This window comes from Nipponia nippon, unplaced genomic scaffold, assembly GCF_047370975.1.
Source record: "Nipponia nippon isolate SJK-2023a ecotype South Korea unplaced genomic scaffold, ASM4737097v1 scaffold_5, whole genome shotgun sequence".
Lineage (NCBI taxonomy): Eukaryota > Metazoa > Chordata > Aves > Pelecaniformes > Threskiornithidae > Nipponia > Nipponia nippon.
The window spans coordinates 45124478-45136295 of NW_028262369.1; the positions used below are offsets into that span (position 1 = coordinate 45124478).

Sequence of the window (11818 nt, forward strand, 5' to 3'; positions counted from 1 at the left end):
ATCCAACAAAATTAAGAGCCTAAAGGTCATTGTAGGCAGCCTAGATTAAAGGAATCCCCCATGTATCAGTGGTGATGAGAACCAGAAGGAGTCCTTAAGGACTACTTCTTCCTCCTTGCTTTCTGTTCTGTGTATACCCTGCTTAGGATTCAGCCTTCATGTGTTAACTACATACATGAGAATGCACAAAATAATATCCCAGTGAGAAAGTGAATATTCCAAATGTGGACTTATACAAAGAGTGTAAGGAGATGGAGAGAAATGGCATTCCCCCATATGTTAAACGAGGTAATAAAATAATTACATAAATGAATGTAGAATGGTGTAACAGGCGTGCATACAACTGCATAACTCTGCATACAAGCCAGACAGTGAGCAATACTGACGGGGAAGGAGTAAAATTTATGCGAGGCTCTATGGAGGTTAATAACAGTTGTGATAAATAGTAAATTACAGAAGAGCTGGACTGAAACTTGAATCTCTTTGCTACAGCTAATTACAGGCTCAGGTGGAAGACAGCTACAAGTTGCTCCTCATAATAGTCTGCCTACTTCAAGCCAAATAAATTAAGAATGGGATGCTTGGGGGAAAAAAAAAAAAAAAAAAGAAAAGATAAACCATACTTTCTTGCTTGAAGTACAACATTGTAACAATTTTTTTTCCTTGATTGAATGATAATATAATGTAAGATTGTTACCTACCTTAAGTTCTCTAAAAAAGATGCTACTCCTAGCCCACTCAACGATGGAGAAGAGGGTTTGGTCAGCCATTTTACACATAAGCCCAAATGTGTTGAGCTTCTCGTGTTTGCTTCTGTTGGCTTGCTCTTGTTGCAGATATGCCATGATCTTAGCTTGGACTTGTGGCTCATCTGGCTCACATTTCAGGAGTTCCAATATGAGATGTGGAATACTTGCTGGTGAGCTTGTTTGATAACTATCCATGTATGAGTAGCCCATTATTGACTCTGGTGAACTAGTGTAAGGGTCAGGGTACTCGGACTTGATAGCACGGCTTGGAAAATGGCCATAGGTTTGGTAACCTTGCAAGCTGCCATGGGGCGGCATTGTCATACTAATTGGAGAGGTTACAAAGGGACTTCTGTCATAGTCTGTAGGAGGCAAGGCAGTATGGTTCAGAGGTAGGCCTTTGGAGGCAGAGTGGATGTTCTGGATTGCAGAGGATATTGTCAGGTCAGTCGGCATTGCTTGGATCACCTGAGTCATGGCTTCCAGTTTAAGTCCATTTGCTCGGATAAGAGCTTTCTTCTGCTGCTTCAATGCCCTGTCTCTCTTGTACATTGGTCCAAACTTGTTTCGACCGCCACGCATTCGGTCAGCTCGCACAGCTGTCAGGGGAGACGGCAAAGTAAATAGTAATTAAAGCTTGGAATCAACATTCTTTAATGAAACATACATTAGGACAGAGCAGATATGTAAAAATGTAACTTTTTTTTTTTTCCAAATTCAAAGTAGCACTTTTGTTCCTAAAGAAAAAGATTTATTTTGACTTAACAAATGTCACTTTTTTTCTGGTCATTTAAACATCACATGCATCTATTACTAACATAGAAGGACTTCTCTTTACATTGATTAGGACACAGGGACAAACACAATGGTTGGCTACAGGAATTTCACACCTGCTATGGGATCATGTGGAGATCTCAATGTATATTTGGTTTTATGTCAAGCTACTATGTCATTAAGAAACAAGGGCTGATGTCCAGAATTTGTCTGAGACGTATCCAGTGGACCACATTGTCTCATTATAATCATTCCATTACTGCCTTCCACCGCAGCAAAACATCTGAAACGTAAATTGCGAAATGTTCAGTAGTCACAAAGGGGCATACGTTTTTCTTGGCAAAAAGGAAATATTTCCTTTTGATGATTCTGTTCAGGTTTGTGTAAAACTTTGAGATTGCTAGTTAGCTGAACAGCTCTACAGAAATGTTTAGCTGCAGTTGGAATGTGCAGAGAAAAAGCTGTCAGCTTGCTGCCTTCCACACAGAAGGTGGAAGTGAAACAGAAACTATTGACACTGTTCTGGCTTGTAGTATCTCTGGAATTAGAAATAATTAAAACAAATCCACCTCAACAGCTGCCTTGGGAGTCATACTGGTGGTCTCTGTCACAGCAGTGTCTATCACCATGGTATATATGTAATGGACTAGTGAGGAGCTCTCACCAAGCCCACCTTGCCCAACGGCAATTAGATTGAAAGAGGAACCTTTGACAGCCTGGTGACATGTTGAGACTGCTGAGATTGCTGGAGGTTAAGTTCTTGAGCTTTTTATCTTAGGGATTAGTAGAACATTAAAAATTTATTATGAATGCTAGATACGCATAATACTGTACATTATCATAAGGACTTTAACGTTTAATGATTATTTTTGGTCCATGTTAATTCATGAACTAGACTTTAAGGCTATATATCTCGCTATCAGGGAAATACATATATAAATGTCACAACTATTTACAATTATGGAAGCACGTGTTCTTCCAATTTTCTAAGCAAAGGAAAATAAGTTGTAGGAATGTGTGGATAAGGAAGCTAAAGTACATTTTCTAGAGTATCTTTAAAACTACAGGCTTAAATTTGTAGTAAATTTGTAGTAAAAATGCTGCTGCTAATATTGCTGTTGAATGTTGATTTTGAGCAAAATGCAGGAAATTAAAATAATTAAATCACCATGCTGGTAAGTGTAATTAACTTTAAATCTGTATGCATAGTACCCTCCCAGGTATTTTACAATTAAAAACTGTGAGCCAAATTGGGTCAGCAAATGCTTTTGTATAACTCCTATAGAAATTAAGGTGAACTGCATGTAACCACAGAAGACAAAATTTGGTCTTGTATCATTGTCAACAATTGAGAGGAGTTAAAAGTAGGAGTAGATAAATATATTTTATCCTTATTCTTAATGTCAACAATGAGAAAAGGATTCCAAATGCCCTGTTATTGTACTATTTGAATTTGGAAGAACACGCAGTGATTCAGGACGTTTAGTGCAGTGTGTCAGTGCTAGCTCAGTCTTGTGGGCAAACAGAATAACATCGAATCCATCAAACTGCAGGAGGCTGATTTTTCTGTTTATCTTCAGTTATATCAACAGCTTTCCTTCGCCAGACTCAGGTGATTGGGTCTTATCCTTTATGGTTCCCTTAATGGTTTATGGTTTCCCTCCTTGGCCTGATTTTTCCTGGTTAAGCATCTAGGGTGAATGCCATTTCAGTACAATTGTAAGAATAAGGAATTTAGGAGCTTGTCCTTGGTCAAGCAGAAATGTCATTTTCTGTGAAATCTGAACTTTAATATTTTATATATCAAAGTTAGAGTGAACTGTGTATGATTCTCAAATTCGAGTCGATCATAATTTTGCATTTGGTTATCTCAAAGGGTATTGTACACTTTTCATTTTTCTCCATACATGAGAAAGTGAAATGAAGTCAAAAACTATACTTCAAAATGCCTTATTCTCTTTCATTCATAATAGTATCTCAGATATAGCATCACAAAAATATAGCACACAACTTTAGAGATTATTTTGGTTCCTTAATGTCAAAGGCAAGTCGGTGTGAGAAAAACCCTTACTTTATCTGTTTCTCTGTTTTCTGCCTTATTGTCAGAAGAATATATATAAAAAAACCCAGCCCTAGGTAAAATATAAATAAAATCAGATCACTCTCCATAGCAATGATTTTTTTTCTAATCTGGACACACTTCTTACATATTTTATGGTTAATCTAAATTAAGTCTTTTTAAAGAGCTGCAAAACTATTCTATCTTGATCCATTCATTCACAAACTCTAAAATACTGAAACATCAAATTACATACATATATGAAAAAATGGATTATGGTTTTGGCTAGTTGTTAGTGATTTACCATTTACTCATTAGATTTTTTTTTAAGGCAACAATTTAATTGAGCATACAAAGTCACCTTTTACGATAATTTCAAAACTACAATAAATAGGTAGCTTTTTTTTTTTTAAAAAAATAGCATGCAATAACATATCTAATCCTATTATTTTCAAAATTAATCTATGGTATAGTTGACAATATCAGCAATACTATAGCTCTTACCTTCCAATTTCATTCCAACACTTAGACATTTTTGAAATCGACAGTAAGGGCATCGCTTTCTCTGTGTTTTGTCAATCTGGCAATTCTGATTTTCTATACATGTGTACCTTTTGTTATTCTGGACTGTTCGCTTAAAGAATCCCTGTATGATAGATACAAAAGTTAGCCCGTTTTGCTTGAACAGCGTGTTTCAGCATTTTATTTTATGGAAATCATTCTAACATGTTTTTCAGACACCACTCAAGCACTTATGAAGTTACATAATTTATTTTAAATTACAGTGAGATGTACCCAGGAGAAAACCACCAGACTCCAGAGTAGTTTTCTTGTGTTAGTGCTATGTTTTATGTACTTACGTCAAAGCTTGGTAAGACTGGCTATAGTCTCCTGTGCCCCTAACAAGTGGTAGCAGAAATAGTGAGGCTGACCAGTTCCCTTTGTATTCTTTAATCATTGCAAAATTATTAAAGTCCTCCTTTTAAGTAGTTTTACATGAAATAAGTAGGGACACTGTTGCAAAGATAACAGAAATACAGAGTACCTCTGGCTACTCTACATCCCAGTGGTGCATGCTAGAGGCATAATAAGTGCTTGTCGTTCATTTCTCATTGATTATTTTTTAATGAAAACATAATGTGCTAAGTTAATTTTTCCATGCAACTAAATATTTTAAATTGCATTGTTCTGGCAAAGGAGTTTCCTTTACAGTGCATTACTTAAATAACCGTAAAGAACTTTAAAAAAATTTTACATGACAAATTTGACGTCATAAATTCATCAGAGTTTAAACCCTTTAGGATAGGGTTTAAGTAGAAGCATGCAGATACATTTATCTTCCAATATGATAAGTTGCATTTACAAATATTTTATTCTCAAAATTAATGAATGATCTAAACCAAATCATACATTAGTTACTTGACTTTGTGTGTCAAGTGAGCTCTGACAGTTATAGTTTGTATGAAAAAAGTGCATGGTCATTATAGTCATGGAAATTTACATCATAATATTGAAGGATGAAAAAATCTTAAGAAAGCTGCATTAGATTTTGCAAAGCTGATCTGTATCGAGGATACTTTTCCTACTTTATCCTCCAGGAACAGAAATACTCTGAATGTATATAAATCAACTAAAATCAATATTTAGGACAGTTAGGAATAAAAGTCGTTCTAGAACTACATCGCTTCACAACTGCAAAATACTTAAAAGCAACGATAAAACTGCAATGCAAAACAGTCTAAGTTGTTTCCATTTGTGCAGATGAGATGTCTCCAAGAGACTTCTAAATCCTAAAGCTTTTTGGGGGTTAATTTTTTCACATGAATGTAACAAGAAATATATCAGAAATATACCACAGTATTACACATCTGTTTTCCTTAATTATCATTTTTTCTGCTTATATTTGAAACTTTTTTTTGCTGTACTTGTGTTTGTATGAAGTAATTAGTACAGAACCTTGCAGCTTTCACAGGTGAGAAGTCCATAATGGTACCCAGACACTTTATCTCCACAGACTGGACACAGTTCCTCAAGGTCTTCATCGTAAGAGTAATTCACCATTTTAAACTGAGACACTGGGGAAAGGAGAAATAGCATATTCAATTAGAATTTACATTAATAACTCAAATTTTCTGCAACTGTTCTCATCCAGAGAAAAAGCTCACAACACTGCAAATTTGGGGGGGGGGGGGGGGGGAGGTTTTATTTTTAAAAATAGAGCTTGCAGTGAGACATGCAACTTTTCATCAACAGCAAATCTGCATGATACTTAGCAAGTGGAACAAAGCCCATCAGCTCCTCGGTTTCATGTTCTAAATATTTATATTTACAGAGTGCCCTTAACCTAGTCCTTAGTTTATGAAATCACAAACTAAATTAATTCATTTAAAACTGAAAACGAGCAGGGGCAAGCTTTAAAAAAGCAGAATGAAAAGATTAAGTGTCACTTGTGTATTTAAAGTAACTCGGTTCGTTTCCTTTAAAGTTTTCTTTCAACATCAGCCTGCAAATATTTACTTAGCCTCAACTTGTGTCTTACAGACCCAGCACTTTTGCGCCGCGTTAAATGCAAGTTACTTACTTGCAAAATCAGCTTACAACGACGTCCTCCGCGCCCCCCGCGCTGGCTGTCTGGGGGTGACGGCCGCCCCTCCGCCCCGCTCCCTCTCCCCGCCCGCCCCGGCCGAAGGGCTGAGCGCTGGACGCCCGCAGCCCCCGGGTTTCGCAGCCCGCGGCCGCGGGGGAGACGCTTTTAGCCCCCGTCGGCGCGGCTCCCCGCGGGTCGGCGGAGGGACAGCGGTGCGGGACCGCCGTCCCCGGGGGGTGAGGTCGGGGTCTGCCCAGCCGGCGCCCCCCGGTACCGGGGGGCTGGCGGGAAACCTGCGGGGCCGCCTGAAGTTTCTGGCGCTCGGGGAAAAGGCGGGGAGGAGCCGGCCGTCAGGAGGGGGGCGAGGGGGGTAAAACACGCCGAAGGAAGGCACAGAGCGCGGTCACTCGAGCCGGGCTCCCCCCACAAAGAGCCCCGTCAGCCGCACTGGTTATTGCCAAAAAGAAACCTCGTCGCTCACCGCGGGGCCGGTTTCCTTCCCCTTCCCTGCTGCTAAACCTCCGATCTGCTCGGCAAGCACAGCGGCAGCGGAGGGCTCCTGAGCAAGGCGAGAGGCGCCGGGCATCGCAGCGGCACCGCTTAGGATGTCGCCTCTTTGCCGGTAACCCCGTGGCCGCCGCAGTTCGGGGGCACCGGGGCGGTCAGAGCCCGCCCGAAGCCGCCGGCCCGGGCGCCCGGCTGGGAGCGCGGGAGCTGCGCGCCCCTCCGCCGGGGCAAGGGAGCTGCCGGGGAGCGCGGGGGGCATTAACCCGCCGGCACAAAGCCGGGAAAACCTTTCCAGAGCAACCTCGGCGCGGCCGGGGATCGCCGCCTGCCAGCGGCGTGGGGCGGACAGGGGGCGGCCGCAGGCGGAGGAGGAGGAGGGCCCGGCCCTCCCCTCTGCGGCCGCGGCTCCCGGGCCCGGCGCCGGGACGAAGTTCCCTCCTCGCAGGAAAAACCAAGTGGGAAAGCAGGGGTTTTCCGAGCGCCGTGCCCTGGCACGGAGCCTCCTCCGCGGGCGAGGAAAGGGGCGGGCGGGCCGCCCCCAGCACCTCCGAGGCCCCTGGCCCATCCCGCCCCTACTTCCCAACAGGCTCCCGGGAGGAGAGGGGATAATGTCGAAAGAGCGATCGGGACGGCAGTTTCTGCCCCGGGAGGGGCGCGCGGGGCGGGGCGGGGCGGGCAGCGCCCGCGTACCGGGCTGCCGGCTCCGAGGCAGGGAGCCGAACCCCCCGCGGCGGCCCTCGGACGGGATCTCCGCCGCCTCCCTCCGCGCAGCGCTCCGGCCCCGAGCGGGGCACCGGGAACGGCCCCGTCCCGCCCCACAGAGGCATTTCCAGCGCCATCCCAGCTCGGGCATCCCGCTGCCTTCGCGGGTCCCCCGCAAGGGCGCAAATCCGCCGCGGCGTCGGGGCTCTCTGCTGCGGAGTTTCGCAGCGCCGCCGCTGCCACCTGCGCGCTGCCTGCGGGCGCCGCACCCGCGGGGCAGAGCCCTCGGGGTCCCGTTTCGGGACGGCGTGTGGCACACGGGGTGCTCGGCAGGACTTCCCCGCGTAACTTCCCCTGCCATAAACTTCGAGTCAGTTTTGCGCGGACCGGGGACGAGACCGAAATCCCCCGGATCTGCAGCGGGGCTGGTGTCCCCGGACAGTGACCGACGGGGCGTCTGCACCCCGGGGCAGGCTCCCGCCCGCCAGATGCTTGACGGTTCCCCGGCCGCGTTTGCACCTCCAGGCCGGGGCCTTGGCGGTCGCCTCGGCACTGGTGCCCCGGCCCCCGGTGCCCGCCCGAGCCACGCTGGAAGTTGGCCTGCGAAGGCAGGGGCTCGGCGGGGCGCGGAGCGGGCGGCGGCGGGGGAGCTCGCAGGCAGTAGCCGTAAACTTTTTTGGCAGGACGAAGGGGCGGTTTGCCGAGGGGGGCCCGAGCGTGCGCGGAGGGGAGCGCCGTGCCTTTCCCCCCTTACCTTGCATGTTTTCCGGCATCTGCCCCTGTTCCCCATTCGACCGGGCGAGTCCCAGGGCCTCCGTCTCCACTTTGGGCAGCATGACAAGGCGGCTGCGGGCCGGGCAGGGGGCTCCGTGTCCGTCCGCGACACCAGCACCTGGACACGGCAGCACAGATTTAGCTGGAGCAAGGGGCGCTCGGCGGCCGCTGCCTCTTCCTCCTCCTCCTCCTCTTCCCTCCCTCTGCTCCACGCCAGCCCTTGCCCTGCCGCAGCAGGAGCACGGAGCGGCCCCGGCCGCCGGGAAGCGCCGCCGGGTGCCCGCGGCTGGGGGAGCCGCGGAGCGGTAGTCGGGCTGCAGGCGGCGGGGGCGGAGAGGAGAGGAGGAGGAGGAAGACCGGGGGGTGCCGGGGAGGAAGGAGGAACCCCGGGAGCCCGCAGCAGCTCCGCCCGGGGCTCAGCGCGGCGGCAGCGCGGCGCCCCGATCCATGCGGAGCGACACAGTGCACAGGAGCGCTCTGCCGCCGTTGGTGCTGCTGGACAGGGTTCCCACCCCCGTCCCCCTCCTCCCTTCCTCCCTCCTCCTCCTCCCCCTCTTCCCCCCGCCACAAGTGCGGAGGTGCCGAGTCGGGACCTCTAGCCCGGGGCCCGCGGGGAGGCGCTCCGGGAGCCCGGGGGCTGCAGGGCGCGGGGGCTCCGGCGAAGGGGGGCCCCGACACCGCCCTTGCAGCCAATAAGGCAGAGGCGGGGTGAGCAACACCCCCCGCGCACACACACGCACCGCACACACGCACAGGAGCGCACACGCTTGCCCGGCGCGCTCACCCCCTGCCCGCTTGTTAAAACGGGCTGCGGGGTGGGGGCCGGGGCTGCAGCCACCCCACCCCGCCCCGGCGGAGCCCGACGGGCCCCCAGCCCCGCCGAGCCTGCCCTCCCTCCCGCGCTGTGCCTCCTCGCCGGCGGGAGCCCCTCTCCAGCTCCCCTGGGGCCGGCTGGGCAGTCCCCCCGCCCGGACAGCTGCGGCTGCGGGACCCCCGGCCCTCGCCTTCCCTCCGGGCGGGCGAGGGTAAGCAGTGGTAACCCCTGCGCTTGGAGAACCTTGCGGCCACGTTGCCGCCGCGAAGCCCCGGAGCCTGAGAAAAGCGGGCGGGAGCCGCGCTTGAGCTCGCCGTACCTATTTTGGCTTTTTGGGTCTCCCTCCCCTAACCTTCTTGCGAAATCTGTCCGTGCCAGTTGCATCGTTTGCACAAAAGCCAATGCCCTGGCAGAGCCATCGCTTGAGCAAGAGCCTTCCCTTCCCCGGCTCTCGGTGCAGCAAGCGCCACTCGTTTCCAAGTTGTCCCGAAGAACTCGTTTCTCGCAAGCGGGTGCCCCAGCGGCGAGAGCCGGGCGGCCCGGGGGCGGCGGGGTGCCGAGCCGCCAGCCGGGCCGGGCCGGGCCGGGCCGGGGGTCTGCCCACCCCCGCTGCCCTTCCCGCCCCTTCCAGGCTGGGAGCGTCCGAGGGGCTCCGTGCCGCTCCCACCGCGGCGCGTAGGTTTGGCGGTGTGGGATGAGCGATATTTGCACCTCTGAAAGCATCCGAGCCCCCCGCCCGAGCGCTCGGCTGCCCGTACTCCTCTGACACTTTAATCTCCGTTGTGTATATTAAGAGCTGAAAATATTTGGCGGTGAAAATTGCTTCCGATTGCAAGCGAGGCGCGGAACTGTCTCCAGCGCAGGGTATAGCTTTTCCCATCGGTTGAGACAGAGTTTGTGAAACTGACCCTTGTTGTGACTTATAAATACTCGTGATGATCGCAAGGTGACCAGAGGTGGGACAAGCCCTGCCGGTGCACAGAGCGGACTCGGCTATGCTCTTTCCTAGACAGTTTAAACTTCTCGCATCCAGTAAGTGGAAGAAGAGACCTTTGCTTAGTTCAGCGCAGATCCCGAGCCAACCCAACACCAGCACCACTGGAGTAGAAAATGTCTCTTTCTTTCCCTCTCTGTGCAGGGTTTGATATTTCGGGGATGGACCCAAGGCGCAGAGAGGCTCAGACCTTTTGGGCTCCTTCCATTCTCACCTTTTCGCCATTCCCCTTCGGGCGGGAGGGCGAGCAGGAGAACTCTTGATCTATATCAACACGTTATTTCTCAAGTTATAATTTCACAGTTTAGCAGCTCGCCTGCGAATAAGTTTTGGCACAGCAACATGGCGAGCTGCGGGAGCGGCCAGCTCGATGGCGAAGGCGGGGTGGCTGAAAACCATCCCGAGGGAATGCCCTGGTCTGTAGGCAGAAGTAGCTCGGGCTGAGGCCCCGTCTCGCCCCCGGGAAATCGTTCCCAGGTACATGAATTACAAACAACCCCTCTCGCAGGCGTCGCCGTGTAGCATCGCCCCGCGCTGAGCCCGGCCGCCTCAGCACTGGCGGCGGCCGCAACGCAGCGGCGGCTCCGCTCCGCTCCCCTGGGGGACCGCCGGGAGGGGGTCGGGGCTGCGGCCCGGGGGTCCCCGCGGTTCGGCGGGTCCGCGGCTCTCCGGCCTTGCGAGCCTGCGGTCGAGCCGCTTCAGCCTGCTGCTGGCCCGACGGGCGGCCGGAGGACCCCGGGGGCGGCTCGCAGAGGAGCTTCGCCTCCTCGCAGCCCTCCCCCGCAGGAGAAGCGGTGTCAGAGCACCGCTCTGGCTGCATTTACAGCAGACCGTGGGAAGTTTAGTGCACATCGGCAGGGCACCGTCGGACCTGGGTCCTGCAGCCCGCTGGGCTCCGTCGGGGAAAGAGCCGGTCTCCTCCCTCCCGCTCGCGGCCGGGTGGGTCACGCCGCTTGGCGACACCCCGCCGGGGCGCTCCGTGCCGCCGCTCTCGTTATTGCTGCTCCGGGAAAGGCTCCCGCGTTTTAGGGGAAAGCTGGGGAAGGAAACCCCGCGTCCGGACAGGGCAGGCGGAACCAGCCGCAGCGCAGCCGGGGCCAGGCGCGGGCAGCCCGGGCCGGGATGGCCGCCTGTCCCCGCCGGCGGCTGGCCAGGGCCGGGCCGGCTCTCCCCGGCCAGCGCTCCCCCTCGGGCACGGCCCTAGCACCAGCCCCCGGCCGCTTCGCCCCTACTCATGGGCTCAATGTCATTCCGCCGGGGAAGGGTTTGGAGAGAGTTCAAACTGCACTTCGCAAAGCCACTCCGCGAGCTACCGCTATGGATGAAAATACTTTGGAGTGGTTATTACACATCCACATTTCTCCGAAGTAACAGTTTAGGGCATTACATATTATAAATGATACCTGGTCCCTTGTGGCTACATTTAATTTAACATGGAGTTCTAGCTCTCACGATTGCCTTGAGCAACCTTAATTACCCTTTCTTCTAATCTCTTCTCCATTCCTTACTAAGTTCTCCAAAGTTTTTTTTTTTTTTTTTTAATGTGATTTCTCTCCTGAGTTTGCCTGCCTTGTTCTGACTTTGCCTGAAGGTCTTGATTGACGCGTGTAATTATAATTATAAAAGATGATGGCTCGGGGAGCCTCCAGCAGCCTTGATTAGTACAAGGAGCAAGACCTGGAATATTTTATACTTCCCTATTTAAATGTATGTATCTACACATTAAAAAAACACTGTCTAATTTTAAATAATCTGAAGCTTCTTCCACCTCTTTGTTTTCAAGGTAGAGGGTTCTGTGTGATGATATTTCAAGGCAAACTCCAATTTCTTACAGCTCCAAAGAGGCCACAGAACCTGG

The 11818-nt window shown here is 50.9% G+C and overlaps 1 protein-coding gene across 2 annotated transcripts in view; it reads right to left on the reverse strand.

Annotated features, from left to right (window-relative positions):
* NR5A2 (nuclear receptor subfamily 5 group A member 2) overlaps window positions 1–9359 on the reverse strand; it is an 88474-nt gene extending 79115 nt beyond the window's left edge. The window contains exons 1-5 of one of the 2 annotated variants that reach the window (XM_087731617.1): window positions 9286–9359; window positions 8133–8270; window positions 5539–5657; window positions 4087–4228; window positions 702–1348 (exon numbers count right to left, since the gene is read on the reverse strand). In XM_087731617.1, coding sequence (XP_087587743.1) covers window positions 702–1348; window positions 4087–4228; window positions 5539–5657; window positions 8133–8214 — 990 coding nt within the window. In that variant the 5' untranslated portion in view covers window positions 8215–8270; window positions 9286–9359. Of the gene's footprint in view, window positions 1–701; window positions 1349–4086; window positions 4229–5538; window positions 5658–8132; window positions 8494–9285 lie in introns of those variants that run through there. The other variant, XM_087731618.1, reaches the window with a different exon arrangement.
* Between the last annotated feature and the right edge of the window lie 2459 nt (window positions 9360–11818).